We start from the raw sequence: 19,915 nt of genomic DNA on the forward strand, positions 1-19,915 counted from the left end.
GGGATGTTTGTCTGCACTAGACCGCTAAAGAGAGACAGGCCACCATCTTCACATCCGCTCAAGCACGGGTCAAGAAATTAACAAGAATAATTTTTTTTTAAACCACAACCTAGCACGAAATTTCAAGTCACCTAGCTGCCGTTGGTACTGCAGAGTGGGTTCTTCACATTCACAGAACTGCAGCTATTTTTGATTCATTCTCCTTCCCCCTTTCGAGCGGGCGGCTCGGCAGCCCCAGTCCCTGCCTCCTTGGCTCCAGGCGCACGGTGATGCAGGAGAAAAAGAGCCCGGCTGTGCGCGCAGCCGACGCCAGCCCGGCGGCGGAGCCATGGCCATTTTCTCGCCGACGCTCCCCGAGCGAGGCAAGGGGGCACCCCGCGGGCGGGCTGGCGGAGCTGCCCGGCACCACCGGGGCGCAGCGGGCCGCCTTCGCCCGGGCCGGCCCCCGCCGGCCCTTCTAGAAGGCACCGCAGGCCGCTCCGCTCCGCTCCCCCTCACGGCCCCGGCCTCCCCCCTCCGTGGATGCGCGGCCCCGCCCGGCTCGAGCGGCGCTCCCCCGCCGGCCGCCGCCTCACGGGAGGCCCGCCGGGGCCCCTCAGACCGCCGGCCGTGACGGGCCCGTCCCCTCGAGCGCCGCCCCCCGCGGCGGAGGTCCCAGATGGGCGCTGGATGCCCGGCGGCGGGGCCGAGCGGGGGCCGGGGGGGCGAGGCGGCGGCGCGGGGCGGGGCCGGGCCGGGCCCGTTAGGCCCGGCGGTGGGGGGGGGTGGCCGCGCTCACCTCCTCGGCCTGCTTGCGCAGCGCCTTCTCCCGCTCGTACTGCGTGAGGAGCTGCTCGTTGTCCTCCCGCAGCAGCTCCAGCTCCACCTCGTGCTCCTGGTTGTCGGTCAGCACCGAGTCCAGGTTCTCCAGCACCGTCACCACCAGCGGCATCAGCTCCTTCACCACCTCCTCGTCGTAGCAGTGGATGAGCCGCTCGAACTCGCGGTAGATGCTGTTGGCCAGGCCCGAGACCCGCTCCGACATCACCGAGCCCGAGCAGTAGTCGTCGCCCGGGTACCCCCCCACGCCGCCATCGTCCAGCTGGATCTCCAGCATCCTGCCGGCCTGCGAGCGCCGCGCCGCGCCCTGCCCTGCCCCGCTCCGCCGCTGCCGAGGCCGCCGCCGGGCTCCGCTCCTCCGCCGCTGCCGGCCGCCAATGCGCGCGAGGCCCCTCCCCGCCGCGTCACGGGGCGCGGAGGCCGCCCGGCACCGCGCGGCACGGCGCAGCCGCGGGGCGGGAGGGGGCGCGTGGTGGGTGCCCGCGAGCGAGGCGCCCTCCGCTTGCCGATGGGCCCGGCGTGAGCCGCGCGGGCCGCCACGGCGTCGGGCGAAACGCGGCGGCGTCGAGTGTGCTGCGGGGTCAGCCCCGGGCCGTGCACCCAGCCCTGTCCTGGTCCCGTCGGTTTTCCCTCACTGGCACCCAAAGCACGTCTGCTTCTCCTGATCTGGGCCCCAGGGCTGAACGATTTCAGGGCGAGCAGTTGTCCTAGGCCTGGACACGTTAACAAGCCAAAGACTAGAAAGACTTCTAAATAAATGCTGTGGAGGCCACAAACTACTCGATTCTTCCCGATTTACACTTTAGGTTCTCCGTCATCTAGCACAGATGTAAGCTGTGTTACCTGACCTGTCTGCTGTTCAGTGTGAGGTCTGATTAAGGAGGAATCCTGGAGGAAGGGGGCATCTTCCAGACCAAAGAGTGTTAGAATCTAATTGTGCAACCCAATTATTAATGCAAAACTTCCAAACGCAAGTTTCTTCCTTGTGTCCATGAAAATCAGGGCCTTTTTAGCCTGGAGAAAAGAAATGAGGGGAGACCTCATCAGTGTATATAAATATCTGAGGGGAGGGTGTCAAGAGGATGAAACGAGGCTTTTTTCAGTTGTCCCCAGCGACAGAATCACAGAATTGTCTAGGTTTGAAGAGACCTCCAAGATCACCTAGTCCAACCTCTGACCTAACACTAACAAGTCCTTCACTAAACCATATCACTAAGCTCTACATCTAAATGTCTTTTAAAGACCTCCAGGAATGGTGACTCAACCACTTCCCTGGGCAGCCCATTCCAATGCCTAACAACCCTTTTGGTAAATAAGTTTTTCCTAATATCCAACCTAAACCTCCCCTGGCACAACTTTTGCCCATTCCCCCTCGTCCTGTCACCAGGCATGTGGGAGAACAGACCAACCCCCACCTTGCTACAGCCTCCTTTAAGGTACCTATAGAGAGCGATAAGGTCGCCCCTGAGCCTCTTCTTCTCCAGGCTGAACAATCCCAGCTCCCTCAGCCGCTCCTCGTAAGACTTGTTCTCCAGACCCCTCACCAGCTTCATTGCCCTTCTCTGGACTCTTTCGAGCACCTCCATGTCCTTCTTGTAGCGAGGGGCCCAAAACTGAACACAGTACTCGAGGTGCGGCCTCAGCAGAGCCGAGTACAGGGGGACAATCACTTCCCTAGCCCTGCTGGCCACACTGCTTCTTATACAAGTCAGGATGCTGTTGGCCTTCTTGGCCACCTGAGCACACTGCTGGCTCATATTCAGCCTACTATCAACCAATACTCCCAGGTCCTTCTCTGCCAGGCAGCTTTCCAGCCACTCATCTCCCAGCCTGTAGCACTGCTTGGGGTTGTTGTGCCCCAGGTGCAGGACCCAGCACTTGGCCTTGTTGAACCTCATACAGTTGGCCTCAGCCCATCGGTCCAGCCTATCCAGATCCTCCTGCAGAGCCTTCCTGCCCTCGAGCAGATCGACACACGCACCTAACTTGGTGTCGTCTGCAAACTTACTGAGGGTGCACGCAATCCCCTCATCCAGATCATCGATAAAGATATTAAAGAGAACTGGCCCCAGTACTGAGCCCTGGGGGACTCCACTAGTGACCAGCCTCCAACTGGATTTGACTCCATTCACCACGACTCTTTGGGCCCGGCTATCCAGCCAGTTTTTAACCCAACGAAGCGTACACCAGTCCAAGCCACGAGCAGCCAGTTTCTTGAGGAGACTGCTGTGGGAAACGGTGTCAAAAGCCTTATTGAAGTCAAGGTAGACCACATCCACAGCCTTTCCCTCGTCCACCAAGCGTGTCACTTGGTCATAGAAGGAGATCAGGTTCGTCAAGCAGGACCTGCCTTTCATAAACCCATGCTGACTGGGCCTGATCGCCTGGTTGCCCTGTAAGTGCCGCATGATGACACTCAAGATAATCTTGAATCTTGAATCTTGAATAAGAATGAGAGGCAATGGGGACAAACTGAAGCAAAGGAGGTTCCATTTGAATATGAGAGGGCACTTCTTTACTGTGAGGGTGACAGAGCACTGGAACAGGTTGCCCAGAGAGGTTGTGGAGTCTCCTTCTCCTGGATTGCTTATGCCCTGCCGTGCTGTCCCTCCAACAGATATCTGGGTGGCTGAAGTACCCCGTGAAGGACCAGGGCTTGTGAGTGCAAGGCTGCTTCTATCTGTCTATATAGGTTTGCATTCGCTTGATCTTCTTAATCATGTGGCCCATAGCACCCTCCCAATATCATATGTCCAAACTAAACCTCTCCTGGTGTAACTTCAGGCCATTTCTTTGCATCCTATCAGTTGTCACCTAACAGAAGAGATCAACACCCTTCTCACTGCAGCCTCCTTTCAGGTATTTATAGAGTGTGATGGCATCTCCCCTCAGGCTCCTCTTCTTCATACTAAATAGCCCCGGTTCCCTTGGTTGCTCCTCATAATACTTGCTTTGTAGTTTACTACCTAAAACTAGTTTTCTAGATCTACTTTAACACTTTATAGGATCAGAATTCCATCTTTTTCTCTGTATTTTATTGTTTCATTGTTTCTTTATTGATGTCCTAGCAAGATTTTCCAGGACAATTACGTTCGTGGTAGATATTAACACCAAAAATACATGCAAAGACTAAGTTCAGGGTATTTTTTGACTAATTAGCATGTGGAATTTATTAATTAGAATCATAAAATCACAAAATATCCTGAGTTGGAGGGGACCCACAAGGATCATTGAGTGATCATCATCCTGGCTCCGCACAGGACCACCCAAAAAGTAAACTGTATTTGAGAGTGCTGTCCAAACGCTTCTTGGACTCCAGCAGGCTTGGTGCTGTGACCACTGCCCTGAGGAGCCTGTGCCAGTGCCCAGCCACCCTCTCGGTGCAGAACCTTTCCCTAACACGAAGCCTGATCCTGTCCGAGCTCCATGCCATTTCCTCAGGTCCTGTCACTGTCCCCACAGAGCAGACCTCAGCACCTGCCGCTCTACTCCCCTCGTGAAGGAGCTGCAGGCCGCCATGAGGCCTCCCCTTGGCTTGCTCTGCTCTGGGCCAAACAAACCAAGAGACCTCAGCCTCTCCTCATATACCTTGCCCTCTAGACCCTTCACCACATTTGTTATGCTCCTTTGGACATTCTTTAACAGTTTTATGTCCTTCTTATACTGTGGTGCCCAAACCTGCACACAGTGCTTGAGGTGAGGCTGCACCAGCGCAGATCAGAGTGGGACAATCACTTCCCTTGACCAATTTCTTTTTCTTGCATGTTAAATTGATGAGCAGATCTTGAACAGAAGGCAAAAAAAGATTTTCTGAATGAGGCCAAGATGTTCTGGCCTGTTCATCTCATTCTAAAAATTAACTTTGGTCTCTTTGCTCCCTGGACTATGAAGTATAGAGCAGAGACAAAAAAATAAACAAAGCAACAAAACAAACAACAAAACAACAACAACAACAACAACAACAAAATGCACACACACACAAAAAACAAGAAAGTTACATTATAAGAAAAATTTGGGAAGTGTAGCCATACAGTGTTCCTTTGGACACTTACTATTTTACCCCTCCATACAAAAGCCAAATGCAAGGAAGGTTATCTCATGGTAAATTAAGACGTGTCACCTAGCATCCTGGTTTCAGCGGAGATATTTTTCCTCCTCGTAGCTGGTATGGTGCTCTGTTTTGTATTTATGATGAGAAGAATGCTGATGACACACCAATGTTTTAGTTGTTGCAGAGCAGTGCTTGCACAGAGGCAAGGACTTCTCAGTTTCTCACACCACCCTGCCAGCGAGGAGGCTGGGGGTACACAAGGAGCTGGGAGGGAACAGAACCAGGACAGCTGACCCCAATTCACCAAAGGGGTATTCCATACCATATGGTGTTATGCTTGACAGTAAAACTTGGGGGGAGTTGGCTTGGGTGAGCTACTGCTGCTTGGGGTCTGGCTGAGTATTTGTTGTCTGGTGGTGAGTGATTGTGTTGTGTGTTGCTTGTTTTGTATATTCTTTTATTACTATTATTATTTTCCCTTCCTTTTCAGTCCTATTCAACTACCTTTATCTCAACCCATGAGTTTTACTTTATCTCCCCCCAGTTCTCTCCCTCATCCCACTGACCCACTGCAGGGGGGGGAGCAAGTGAATGGCCATGGGATACTTAGCTGCGTGCTGTGTTAAAGCACAACACCTAGAAGAGCAGAAGTGTAATAAAATGCACAGAAGGTCTTGATGTTTTCAGAAACACTGCTGTTTAATGTTCTATTGTAGCCCTTCTGGACCTGATATCCTTCCATGCTAGTGAGAGACAGAGAAACATGGAGCAACTTGAGAGTAAGCAAATATACAGAAGTATGGGTTTTCCTGCCACTGTGAAGCCACCTCCTCCTCCACCTGCTTAATGAGTGCACTGAGGATTTTCCTCTCTTGCAGCCATTTCAGGCTCTGAGGTGAACAGCACAGATCATCTGATGATGGAGCCTCTGGCGGCATTGGAAAGGCATTTCAGAGCTCAGCAGCAGAACAATCTCACTGGGGACCCAGAGTGCCTGAGAGAAGACATTTGCTGGTCAGTAAAAAAAATATGAAGTCATGATAAGGTTATAGCAAAATATGTTAAATGATTAAATATCAATGCTCCAATTTCCTCTGTTTCCAGAAAAAATACGCAATCCATTACATAATTAATTATTATACATATTACACTGAGACTGTTAAATCAAAATCACTTAACAGCCTAAAAATGTTGTACTTAGTATAGTTATACTTTTACCCAACTATTTATGACTGAAGATACAACAAACAAGCAAACAAAAATAGCGGATCTTTTCTTTACAGAAAGATGCGACAAAATATGTCACAAAGCCAATTTCAGTGTTTTCTCTCACATAAATCAGTCAGTTGGAAATAAAATGCAAATATTGACACATGCTTTAATGTTATGCATTAAACTTAAAGGACTGTCCACAAGACTTAAAGAGTCCTTGAGACTGAGGCCTTGGTAATATAAAATCCAGATAAACAAGGGAAAAGATATATCAGAAGAGACTGCCTGTTTTAAGAAATAAAACTGAAGCTATAAAATCAGGAAAAGTGGCACAAGGACTTCAAGGGCATGGGAAGGACTTGATACTACTTTTGACAAGCTTTTTTGTAAAACCAATTTAGAATTATCTATGTAGGTTTTTATGGCAGTTCTGTAACCAGGACTTCTGAGAGCTTCAGGAAATAACAAAAGCTGTGCAGTTTTGGAATAAATTTACAGTGAAGGCAAAATATTATGATCATACCTTTATAGATGTACAGTTGCAGGAACCAGACAATAGTTACGAAAAAAAAAAAAAAAGTAAAAGGAATTACAGAAGAGATAGATATCTATTGGACAGAAGAAATAACCATAGATTTCAGGTTCAGTATTCCCAAATGATTTCTGAATCATAGATTTCTAATCATTCATGTCTAGACCCTTACTTACGGATTCAGCAGGAAAGTATTTCACTAGGTCATACTCAGAAAGTTACCTTTAACTGACAAGACACTTGAAGTATGTTTGTGCCTGTCCCTTTCCTTCCAAACATCTTGCAACATAATGTTTCTTATTAGCTCCTGGGAAACCACCTTGAATCTGAGTAATTTCTCAGTTGGTGAAGTATACCAACAGCGTTTCCAATTTCTTTGCACAGCAACAGTTTTGCCACTTTCTAAACTAACCTGATTGATAAAGCCGCTTATCTCAAGCAGCTCAGCTAAGAAGTACAATTTTTGACACTGTGTATACCACAGAGCCTTCTAGAAATGATATAAGCTGAGACAAACACTCATGCCTCTATCACAAGTACCTCTCATCACCTCTCACAAGTATTTGACCTCAACATTACTAGTCCTACATGCTAATTCTTCCTAAGGTCTCATGAATTAAGCACACTTCCAGTCTTTGCTCCAGATCATTCATAAGCTGGTGCTGAAAGGGTCGGGGGTGGTGGTGTAAAATTAGAAAGGTGAATTAATTGTAACACATCCAATTCACATAGTCTGTTAGACAAAGTTTGATCGGAAGGGGGGAAATATATATATATATATAATGTATATGGAAAACAAACAAACAAACAAACAACCCACAACCAAAATCAAATTTTGTTCCAGCATATTATTAATTTTCACAAGCAATATGGTTGCAACACAGGTTCCTGAACTGTGATACTAATATCTCTAGTGGCACAAGAAACGATACAAGGTCTGATACAGGACAGGAAACCGATGCTGCTCCTGGCAATATTAGTACACCCCTACTGCTGTTAGTAATGTTCATAGCCCAATGAGAAATCTGAGAATCTGTGGGCTATAGTATACTACACATATATATTATTTGCAAGTCTGGAACCTTTGATCCATTCTTAGAATTTAAAATGTAGATCTGTAGCAACATATTGACAGCTGAAAAGCTCTTTCATATGCCATTTATAATGATACTTACCAGCAACCGTCCTTCATGGAAATATAAAACAGAAGCAAAATGAGTGGCAGCATTATTAGAAAAAAAGTGTACTCAAGAGCATTTCATTGCTTTTGTAAGGAAGCAGCTGGAATCAAAACCCAGTTAGTTTCCTGAAAACCTGCAAACCATTAGGAAAGTCTAGTTTTCAAACCAATCACGCACATGATTGTTTATTTTATATATGTATATACATATATTTTCACACACATGCATGTGTGTTATTGTTATCTGGACACTTTTATTTTCACTAAGTGCTTCTATACAAAACTTTTTTAATTGACCAAAAGTTTCAATCACAAGTTAGTTCTTAGTGTAGTCACTTTGGCTGGGATGGATTTAATTTTTTTCTCAGCCCATATGGTGCAGTATTTTAAACTGGTGATGGAAACAGCATTAGCTCACTAGTTTTTTAACTGATGCTGAGTTGTGCTTGCATAACACCATGGCTGCCTCTGTTTCTTTTGCAAGTAGAGAGGCAACACAGGTGGGGCTGCTGACCAAAATTGACCAAAGGGATTTTCCACACCATATAGTGTCATAGAGCTGGAGGGGAGTTTTTCTGAAGGTATCCGTTTCTCATGGGCTGGATGGGCATTGCTCTGTTGATGCTGAGAGATTGCTTTTGCATCACTTGTTGTGTTCTCCCCCCCTCCCCCCTTAATTTATTAAACTGTCTGCATCTCAACCCGTGAGGGGTTTTTCCCCTTTCTACTGCCACTCTGGTTCTCTCTCATCCCACCGGGAAGGAGGGAACAACAGGCTGGGAGCTTACCTGTCAGCCAGGGCCAGCACACCACAGGCAGGTAACGGGATAGGAAGCATTCTGTGCAAGTAAGATAATCATAGAATCACAGAATTATTAAGGTTGGAAAAGACCTCCAAGATCATCTGGTCCAACCATCCCACTCCCACCAATGCTACCCACTAAACCATGTCCCTAAGCACCATGTCCAACCTTTCCTTAAACACCCCCAGGGACGGTGATGCCACCACTTCCCTGGACAACCTTTTCCAATGCCTGACTGCTCTTTCTGGGAAGAAATTGCTGCTTCAGCATTTTCCTGCAGGCCAAGGAAGTGAGAAACTATAGTTTAGGATAAAATCAAAAATTTCTACGTAGCAGCATAAGTGATGTCTAAAATGACAGCATTTAAAAAATGGAGTATATGTTGCAATCTGACTCCCATCACAAATCATATGCTCTTAAAATTATTGAACTGTTGTCAGTACACACTGCTGTTGAAAAGCTTTTCTTTAATGTTGCATTTGCTACCTGAAAAAACTTTGTCTCTTTGAATACATAAATACAAAAGCATAAAGAACATTTTGCTACGTGTATCCAATTGTACAACTTAATATTTTTTTTAGGGCTGCTCCTTTCTCATGCTGTGTATGGTTCATGGTTAAGCCAGTGACGCAGGAGTAGGAAGAAAATTTTGGATTATGAGATCCTGCTGCCTGCTATGAAGGAAAAGCACGCCACATAACCCTCCTCGTATCTTCATCAAGCTGTATTTTAAAATCAAGAAACTCACTGGCCCTCACTGTTGTCTTGTGAGGCTTGCCTTATTCAGTTCCTCCTCATGCATCATTTCGGCATAAAATATTCTTCAGACAACTGAGTAAGAAAGACAAATATACTTACCTTTTTATTTTTTTATTTTTTCCCCTATGTCTTTTCACTACCAGGGCCCTGCTTTTCCGATAACTATCAAACTTTAATTTATTTGTCTGTGATTTCTTTCTATCTGCTCTTGCGCAGTATTGTCTATTGGCTTAAGTAACCAATCTTTCTCAAGTTCTTACATGAGAGACTTCTATTTATACAGCCTAAAATGTACACTTTTTTTTTTTTAAGAGCATCATATTTTAGATTTTTCTGCAGTTTCTGATGCCAGTTATAAGCCGGTTTATTCTGTGCTGTTGCCTACACGGCTGTCCTTAATGTTGTATTTATGCATTGGAGTTCTTCCTTTTACGGGTATGAGTTTTAATTGGGTTTACCGTATTTCCTCTTTTCAGTTAAGGACACCTCTGCCGGCCGGCAGAGGCGCTCGCTCCTTGCCAGCCCCTTGCCAGCTGAAGGCCCTGCCCAGGGGAAGCCTGCGGGGAGCGGGAGCGGGGAGGCGGGCGGGCGGTGCCTGGGTCCTGGCCCCGGCCCCGGCCCCGGCCCCGCTGCGTCCCGGAGCCGAGCAGCGGCCGTGGGGCCGGGCGGCGGCGGTCTGGGAGCGGCGGCGAGGCGCCTCGTCTCTGGGCTCAGCGTGCTACAGGTTCGTGGTGCTTTTCTTCAACTGCCTCCTGACCTTCGTTCGGCTCCTACTTCTGCTTCGACATCCCCAGCGTCCTGCAGGAGCAGTTCCAGGGGGTAGGAGCGTGCCGGCTCCGGGGTCCTTCGTGCAGTGCTGTCCACGTTGCTGTCTCAAAGAAGGTCGGGTAAGAAAAGTAAAACCGGGGCATCAGAGGCTTTGGTCACAAGTAGTGCTTCAAAAGCTTCTCAAATGGTGCAAATGTGGAAGTCGTGCTCCGAGGTCTTATGCGCCAGGTGCTCAGTCTGATGGACGGAACCACATGGACCTAAGTGTTGCTGTAAAAAAAGATGGACAAAGCCAGGACAAGCCATAAGGTATCTGAGAGGTCTCGCTACTGGCGGAAGATCTGGAAATCTGAAACCTATTGCTGCTGTCCAGTGATTGTCAGCTTTCTGTCCAAAGGACCGTTTGCTACACTAACGAAGTTCAGTGTTTGAGAGGTGTTCACAACACTTTGCAATTAGAATATAGCTAGAATTGATCCTTATTACCTACACTGGACTGAAAGACTAGAGATGTTAGAGATAAAAGTCTGGAAAAGGCTTTCTGGGTCTTCAAATCCAAACTGCAGGTTCCACATCACAGGTTTAGCAGCTAGCTGAAAGAAGGAGCTGTCCAGTGACATCACAGGAACTCTGTGAGGACTTGGCAATCGATCTAGCAGTATGTGCAAAGACTAGGGAATTTTGGTGGTCAGGGTTTAAACTGATAACCCAGTTAATTTCTTTTTCAGTCCATCCAAGCATGCCAGAGTCCAAAATTCTAACATGAATTCCTGAATACCTGATAGAAATTCTTACCCGACTCGTTTACCTGCCATTATCAGTCTGTTTCATACCTTTTGAGAGAGATGTGTGCCATCTGCTGGTAGATCAGTGCGCGTAAGTTTAGAGTCACTGTCCAGTTCGTCTTCTTCCATTCACTGTCCAGTTCGTCTTCTTCCATACCAAGGATAGGATTATATACAGCTTGCATGTAACTTTTTTTTAAAATGTAATTAATCTGTCATAATTCAGACAGTGAATTCCAGAGTAAATTGGGTGCAGTTTTTCATTGCTTTATGAGAAAAGGGCACGAACAATAAACAAATAAATAAATAAGGTCAGTACTTGTTCCTTGTTCCATATCAACTTCTGTACGTCTGTGGGAGAACGGTTACTTGTTTGTGCCTTCTGGTGTGGAAGACCTGGCATCCATTTAATAATACAGGTAGATTTTTAGTAGTTGGAAGACCTAGTGTTGGTTTTTTTTCCCTGATCATGCTTTTGTTTTTGAGAAGATGTTGCTCTCCAGTAGTAGAAGCAATGTTATTAAATCATGTTATGACTACCAGTTTCCTACTGTTCAGCAAAAACTTTATAGCTGTGAATTAAAATGGACTATTGTTAAGTTTCATATTTACACACTGCTTAAGACTTTATAGTATTTTATGAAGAGCCAGATCAAGCTAAACTGTAGCCAAGAAACAAATGAATCAAATAAATCTCGTTCTGCAGTCTCCAGCAGTATAGAAGTGCAGAGCCCTGCCATGACTGCCACAGTAAAGGAAAAAGAAGACATGCCAAGGGCCAGTCATTTCTCATTCAGCAAGGGCTGGCTTTCTTGGAGACCTGAGTCCTCTAATTCCTGGTCATGGAATTGGGAACTGAGTGGGAGAGATAAAAATCTGGTAGGCAAGAAAGGACTTCATTTTTAAAGGAATGCTTGGGTCTGTGTCTGCTGCCAAACAGAGATTCTCTGACTTGTTTTGCAGAACTTGACATGCTCCAATGGAACCCATCACAACAGCACGCTGGACTGTGTTGAAGGATTGGGAATGACACCTGCACAATACAATTTGCTATATGCAATCTACGCTTGGATGTAAGTCACTTTTCTCTTCCTTTGAGGGTTGGGGCAGTTTGCTAGTTGCTTCCTAGCAGCAAAACACAAATGTTCCTGTTCTTGTTTTCTCCTAGAAATGCAGTAGTGGTTATTTTGGCTGGATTCCTAATTGATAAACTAGGAAATCGCTGTAAGTCCTGAGGATTAATTAATTTATTTGTGCACTGAAGTGCTATTTCAGACTGTCCTTTCTGTGCAAAAGGATGATCCATTTTGGTAAGATCATAGAGGTATGGGAGAGGGGTCACAGCTTTGTGTGGTGAGTGCATGACTGTTAATTGAGCGGCTCCATGAATGCAACTGAGACCTTTTAATCTTATGACCACTGACTTACCTCAATTTACAGAGCAGTGCAGCAAACATGCTTTTCTCTGGCATGCATATAACAGGGAATTATCTGTTTCTGATGGGACAAACTGATAAAGTAGTGTTTTGTTCTGACATTTGTTCTGGTACGTGCCATTAACTAAGGAGTACCAGCAATGCAGTTGTGCTCTGTCTGTATCACAAAAGTTAGCATCTTACAGATGATGAGTAGATAGAGGCATAAAGAAGGAAATGGCATGTCTGTTGAGGTTTGTGGAATTTTTTTACCTGTTTCTTCCTAACTGGTGTCTTTGTTTTCTCTCTTCTGACTGTGCTGGGATCATCAATCTTTGCCCTGGGCTCACATTTCAAGGGGTCACCATATCTCCTACCAATGATGCTAACAGGAAGACTGCTCTTTGGCTCTGGGAATGGGTCACTTACTAGTAAGAAACTCACATTCTCAATTAAGCCTCATCAGAAGGTCATGATACATTTTTATTCTGCCTCCTAAACCCTAGTCCTATCAGTCGTCTTCACCTGCTCTGCACCAGAAACCTATGCTGGTAACAGAAGAATACTGTTCCTTGAAGGATTACATGGATTTTGTATGTGCTGAAATGTTTGAAAGGTTCCCTTCTAACAAGTTTGTCCTTCTCCCAGGGGCGGGGACTGCCCTGTGACTGCTATGCCTTTGGGGTTATTTTTGCTTGCCTTATTTGAGCGATAAGTTCAACTCCCATGTCCCAGCATGATTTAGTACACTTTAAAATTGACAGCAAAGTTGACAAGTACTACTTCCATTTGGGATGCTTAGAGATCTCCTGCTCCAGCTAAAGCACTCTAGCTTGAGAGGCTGTGTTCACTGCTTCTGGGCAGTGCTCTTGGTCTGTTCAAGAAAATAATTTTTTCTTCTCCAAGTTGTTCAGAATCGTATCACAGCCTTCTGGCTCAAGGGGAAGGAACTGGCACTGGCATTTGGACTGACTCTGTCTTTCTTCTGTCTTGGAAGTGTCCTCAACTTCTTCACCCGGCAGTTTGAGTCACGGTTTGGAATGCAGTGGACGCTCTGGGGAGGTGAGTTTCTTTGGGGCTTTGGCTTTTTGTCTTCCAGACCTGAGGCTAGACTGTTTTGTCTAGTTATGAAAAGTACCTGAAAGAGATAGTGAAGTTAGCAGTAAGGGGAACATTGTTTTCCGGTTTTCTGTACTGTTTTCTGTCATTAGTATGAGTATGTGATGGAATTGTATTTTCTTCATTGATGCCTGGAAATCCCCTCTGAAGCTGTAGTGTTAGCTTAACAGTTTTGTCTGCAGCTTTCCCCAGATATTTTAACATCTACAATCACAGGTATTCAGTACTTAATGTACGTTTTCTCCCACTGAGTGAACGGAAACTTAAAAGTGAAACAAAATAAAAGGATCTAATGTGTTTGTTCTGCATTTTGGCTAGGAGAATACTGCTGGTTCTGTAGCAGTCTGTGTATTGGTCTCAGTGAAAGATGTCTTGCACATGGACTGAACTAAAATGCAGGTTTCAATTACTGTGAGAAGCAGAATCTGCCTTACACATTTCTTAGTGAATCTCTTCTAGGGCCCATATCTTTAGAAAATTTCAGTTCCTGTCCTCTCTTCTCTGCAGTGAGATGAGATCTGTCTGTAGGGGAAAGGATGATCTATTTCACACTTCAGTTAAGTAGTGTGACCTAGGTACTCTGATATGCTGGAATGGTGGTTATGAAGACCTGCCTCAGGATGTCCTTTTTGGACTCAGGGTTTATAGGAAATTGTAATTTCCCAAACAACGAAGCAGTATGGGCCATCCTTGATGAAAAAGGGGATGCATATCTGAGATAAATCTCTTGAAGAAACTGAACCCCCTGTTGCTCTCTTCTGCTGATGCCAGCTCTCAGAGAGAAATTGACAGGCATGGCTTGTTGCATCCCGTACTGACACCATTAGTTTTGTGCTCAGGCAGCATTTGCAAGCACAGCACAGCAACTTCAGTAGCTCCTACAGGGATAAACACATCAGACAGAGTGTGTATGCATCACAGATATTGCTTTGACTCTTTGGAAAACAAAACAAACGTAGATCTTTCTGATAGAAAGATGTCTGCAGCAGATGCCCATTGCTAAATTTGCTTCTGGCATTTCCAGCATAACCTGACTCACTTCTCTGGAGCTGAGCATGCTATCAGGTCAAATTGCTGTGTTAACTGCAGTTGGTCAAAGAAGTGAAGACATACAACCTGGCTTCCAGTACCTCTCCCTTCTCATGGGGCCATTGAAGTTTCTGAGTGTCTGGATTGTTTTAACCTTGGGCTTGTTATGCACAGACCTGTTGCACTTTAGGCCACATTATGACCATAGTCCAACAAAGTGTCTGTCTTTAGAGATGGATAGGGCCTTAGTGTTACAGGCCTCAGGCAATTCTGGAGCAGGGAAACTTAGGGGACAAAGACCTTGAGAACTGTCTGAGAGGGTGATAAAAGGTAATGGTCTTACTATGAGACTGCAGTATTAACGTTGAGAGAAGCCAGGAATACGAGTCACAGAGAATTCTGCATATTACATGCAGCTGATTCTGTCATTCAGTTCTCTACACTGAGGAATTTCTAACATCTACTGTGTCTTTTCCAGGTACTCTGCTCTATGTGCTTGGTTTTGTTTCAGCACTCACAGTCAGCGTGCTAGATAAAGTGGGTATGAAACAACTTGGCTTGGATGGGGTTATCCAGCAAGAATCCAAAGTGGTAGGTTGTGCACAGACAGCTTGTTCATTTCCACCTTTCCAAGGCTGGGCTGCGTGACCACTGCTTTTGCAGTGCAGGGAAGCCTGCAGTGGTAAGAGCTGGTCCTGACCAGAAGAGGGCATCATTAAATCTTGCATAGTACTTCACGTATGTCTGGGGATATGGCATCTGCAAGCCACCAGGCAAACGTAATTTTTCAGTTTAGAGCATATGTATTTATCCTGGGTAAGGATCAGGGGAAAGGCCAACAAGGCGGGCATCCTGGTGGGGGTCTGCTATAGACTGCCAAACCAGGATGAAGAGACAGATGAGGCATTCTACAAGCAGCTGGCAGAAGTCACACAATTGCCAGTGCTTGTTCTCATGGGGGACTTCAACTTCTCAGACATATGCTGGAAATACAGTACTGCCCTGAGGAAGCAGTCGAGAAGGTTCCTGGAGTGTGTGGAAGACAGCTTCCTGACTCAGCTGTTAGTGAACCTACTGGGAGGGTGCCCCCCTAGACCTGCTGTGCATGAACAGAGAAGGACTGGTGGGAGATGTGGTGGCTGGGAGCTGTCTTGGGCAGAGTGATCATGACTATGATATACATCTATATCACGATATATATCATGACTAAGATATATCTCTATTCTTGGTGAAGTCATGAGGGGGGTCAGTAAAACTGCTACCTTGGACTTCCAGAGGGCAGAGTTTGAACTTTTTAGGACACTTCGTAGGGAGCATCCCTTGGGTGTCAGTCCTAAAGGGCAGAGGGGTCCAGAAAGGCTGGATGCTCCTCAAGAAGGAAGTCTTCAAGGCACAGGAGCAGGGTGTCCCCATGTGCCATAAGATGAGCTGGGAGGGAAGAAAACTGTCATGGCTGAATAGGGAGGGAATTTTTGCCGAGTCTCTGGGAGAAAAAGAGAGTTTATGTCCAGTGAAAGAAGGGACAGGCAACTTGGGGAGAGAACAAGAAAGTTGCTAGCATATGCAGGGAAAAAATCAAAAAGGCTAAAGCCCACGATGAGCTCAGCCTGGCCACTGTGGTAAAAAATAACAAAATAATGTTTTTACAAATATATTAATGGTAAGAAGAGGGTCAAGGAGAATCTCCATCCTTAATGGACACGGGTGGAGTCACTGTCCCTGGGGGTGTTTAAGGAGAGGCTGAATGTGGCACTTAGGGACATGGTTTAGTGGGCAATGTTGGTGGGAGGGGGACAGTTGGACTAGATGATCTTGGAGGTCTTTTTTAACCTTAATGATTCTATGGTTCTATGATTCTATTTGTAGCCTTCCAAAGAGCTGAGTTAGCACTCTGAATGGCATTATTTTCCTGAGCTAGTTACTTCTTGACTGTAGGTGGCTCAGAGGATTTGTGGATAAAACTAGTCAGTAGCCTCTCTCTGGAACTGCTTTCTGGCTCACAGGATCTGTGATAGAAAATAACTAATTTGGTCAATACTGAACCATCTTCTGCCAGCCTTTGTCTTCCATTCATTATTGTATTCTTCTGTCTAGCAATAAGCTTTACAAATAGGTTGCAATTTTTATGGCACTTAGAATTAGACAGCTTCCTTCTCATTATGGTATTCTTACTGATTTATGTATGTCAGTATTGTGACACCTTTTTAAACTTTTTTTTGCTGTGTTTCACCTAAGGTTTTGCAGTTTTGTTTTTCTTTTTAACTGAATAGGGTTTAAGGAGGTATTCTTTGCAGGCATAGCACATGCCAAATTTCTATTAAAGGTGTGTGAGCTGTCTTTCAATTCCCTTTTACCTGCTGTACTCCTTTAGAAAAGGAGCAGCAGGTAATTCATGCAGCAAATTCATGCAGCAAGTAATTCATGAAATCAGACAGAAACTGCCAAATATTTTACGGTTAGGCATGTTGTCTGTTCATTGGTCCCGTGACAGACACCTAACAGTCAGCTCTCAAACCTATTCTTTCAGATCACTTGTCTTCACAGCCAGAAGAATACAGGCTTTTACTTCAGGAAAAATAATGTGTATGAATTGTGCTGAAGTAGAAATACAATGAAGATGAACTTTTCTGCAAAGTAAGCTCTGGGGAATTTGCATTGTTTGCGGACCAATATGACTTGTCTTCTCTGTGTTTTTACTTCACATGCATTAGGCAGTCTTAAAATAACCCAAACCCCATTCTAGTGGCCTTAAAGAAGGCCTTAAAGAAGAACAGTTTACCATTTGCTTTTTATTTTGTAAGGACCAAATACGTGTCAGAAATAAAATATTCTTCCCTGCTTCCCCTTCAGTTAGCATTTTCTCTCCCTTACTCCTGTGCTTATATTTACTCACAATCATTATCACAAGTCGCATCACCGGCCACTGCTGCTTGCTCAGCTGCTCCCTGCAGACTCACATCTTCAAGCTGTCCCAGCCTCTGCCCTTCCTGAAAGCTGCACCTACATTTCCAGTGGGTGCCCTAGTAGACTCAGCACTGTATTTGGTATCAGGCCAATTTGCTATGAACTTGCCAGAAGAAGTTGAGAAGCCAGCTTGATTTCCATTCTTTACAGGGATCCACACATGAGCTTGTGCCAAGTTTTGCGTTACGCATGCTGGAGTGTCAGGCCAAGAACTGAGAGGCAAAGATCATTAACATTTGAAGACAAGCTGCAGCATCCCAGCTGAAGTTTCCTCTGTGAGGTACAGAGTATAAAGGAGAAATTTACCTACAAGAATGATACAGGGCACAAAACAATCAATAAACACTGAACAGTGCTTAGTATACAACCTACAGCATGTCACTATGGACACTAATATACTACATCTCACTACTTTACAGCATTAAATTAGGAAACTTTTTAGACTATAAAATATAAAAGCAGCTGCTCAAGAAACATTACTATGGTCTTTAGACAGATTTCCAATTTTCAGCTGGAAGAGGGATCAAATTAACTCATATTTTACTAGGGCTGACAGATGTGATGATCAAAAGATGATGGCTAGTTAACCAGTTAGACTACTAAGATGGCTTTTGACTAATATAACATATATATAATGTTGTGCTATCAGTAGCTATTTAAATACCTTTGTTTTACCACACATTTGATGATAATATTCATAATGATGAGTAATGATGATAATGATCATGCAATTCATAATGATGACATACTGATAGTTAATTATAGGGAAAAAAAAAGGAAGCTGTGTTCTCTCCAAATTAACACATAGGAAAATCTCTATCATGAAAAAGAGACTACAAAACAATCCTATCTCCCATGAGTGGGATGGCTTGTTTTTATGACCTGCCTTCACAGATTGCAGCTGCCTGGGGTAAAACCACAAACACCAAATGAGTGTGTAGACAACATAACTTGAACATTTGATAGCTGCAGCTGTTGAGAAGTGAAATGAAAATGGTGGTGGTTTTCATGGACAGCTTATGGTAGAACGTTTCTTACTCCCTCACTATTTGGCCATTCAGGAAAGGACATTTATAATAACGGGAATGTTTACAAAAACAGCAAAGAACTCCTGAAGATATTTAAAATATACTTTTTCAAGTTTTAGCCCATTCCCTTGACTTACCCTTCCATAAGAAGGGGTAAGTCAACCCATTTCCCCATACCTTTGATATTATCATTATTTTTCACATCAAGAATTAATCTGTTTCAGTTTCTTCAAATATCCTGCATTGAAAAGTGAGGCCAACACAGTCAGAAAGTGTTGCGAGTGCTCTGAACCACTGCCATCTTTGATTTTCAAATCAGGTCAGCTGTTGTTGAGTGCTGATGATTTGTGGCAGTTGCCAGCTCCATGGTTAATGCCTCTTTAATTTTATGGCTTAAAAGAGAATTGTTACAAATCTAGGCAAAAAGCTTTCCATTAGAAGATCAGAAAATATGTTACAGATAGATCACCTCACATGACAGTTGTGTTATCTACAAAGTAAGTGGCTAAATGGTGAGCTCAGACAACCAGGCACAGAGGGAGGAAGAACCCTGCAGCAGCATGCAGGTATTTGGGATTTATACCACAAATTCAGAATAGGAGAAATTTTAGAGAATTGTGACAATGAACAGTTTAACAGAAAAGTGATTAAGTAATAAGCTAATTCTGTGATTACTGAGAGACAATAATTACTTCAAGTGGCATCTCTTACATGAAATGTCTTGATCTTTCCATCATCAGACTCCAAAGGCATCTTTGTGTTGTAAATGAGGGATAAAAGAAGCCATTTGGCTCTTAATTTGAGATGAAAAGAGATTTGCTGGTGATGTAAATCCCACTTGCTTCATCTCTCTTGTCAGGTTGGTAAACAGCAATATCGTATATTAAAATGTGATATTACATAATAATAATAAACTAGGGAAGGAGTGTTCATAATGCTTACCCGGGTGATGGCCTTTCAGAAAACCTCATTTCAGTTCTTTTATCTACCACGCACAGCCACATATTGCTCTCCTAGTCCATAAGGAGGTAGATTTTTCTGTGAGCCGAGCATTCATTCAAATATGTCACTGGATAATGAAATGATGACCATTATTTAAAAGATAACCATCTCAATAAGGTGACTGCCCAGAAGGTGACATTTAAAGTATATTTTGGGAAAAACAAAAACAAAAAAGACCTTGAGATCTTCTCACAAACTGGAGTGCTATCTTCAGAATAAGCTCCATTCTCCTCTCTTCCTAGGCCGTCTATTCTATGTAGATCCCAAACTGCACAGAGGTCATGTCTATGTTTCAACTTTACATCCTGCAAAGAGCTCTGTTCATTATCAGTGGATTCTTTGTCATAGCTAAGATTAAACTGGTAAAAATAACTTTACATCCCTAGAGCTGAGGTTACTATTTCTTTTGGAAAAAGACTGGCTCTAGTTGTATGACTAGACTGGGCAGC

At 44.8% G+C, this 19,915-nt stretch overlaps 2 protein-coding genes across 9 annotated transcripts in view; one reads left to right on the top strand and one right to left on the bottom strand.

Moving 5' to 3' along the window:
- The window catches only part of MAPK8IP3 (mitogen-activated protein kinase 8 interacting protein 3), a 72,079-nt gene extending 70,867 nt beyond the window's left edge, over positions 1–1,212 (bottom strand). For all 8 annotated transcript variants that reach the window (XM_050713740.1, XM_050713739.1, XM_035548791.2 and 5 more), the window contains exon 1: positions 779–1,212. In XM_050713740.1, the coding sequence (XP_050569697.1) occupies positions 779–1,096 (318 nt within the window). In that variant the 5' untranslated portion in view covers positions 1,097–1,212. The remainder of the gene's footprint in view (positions 1–778) is intronic.
- The window catches only part of HAPSTR1 (HUWE1 associated protein modifying stress responses), an 824,185-nt gene that overhangs the window by 619,562 nt on the left and 184,708 nt on the right, over positions 1–19,915 (top strand). The window lies entirely within an intron of this gene.

This window comes from Cygnus atratus, chromosome 15 (genome assembly GCF_013377495.2).
Source record: "Cygnus atratus isolate AKBS03 ecotype Queensland, Australia chromosome 15, CAtr_DNAZoo_HiC_assembly, whole genome shotgun sequence".
Taxonomy (NCBI): Eukaryota; Metazoa; Chordata; class Aves; order Anseriformes; family Anatidae; genus Cygnus; species Cygnus atratus.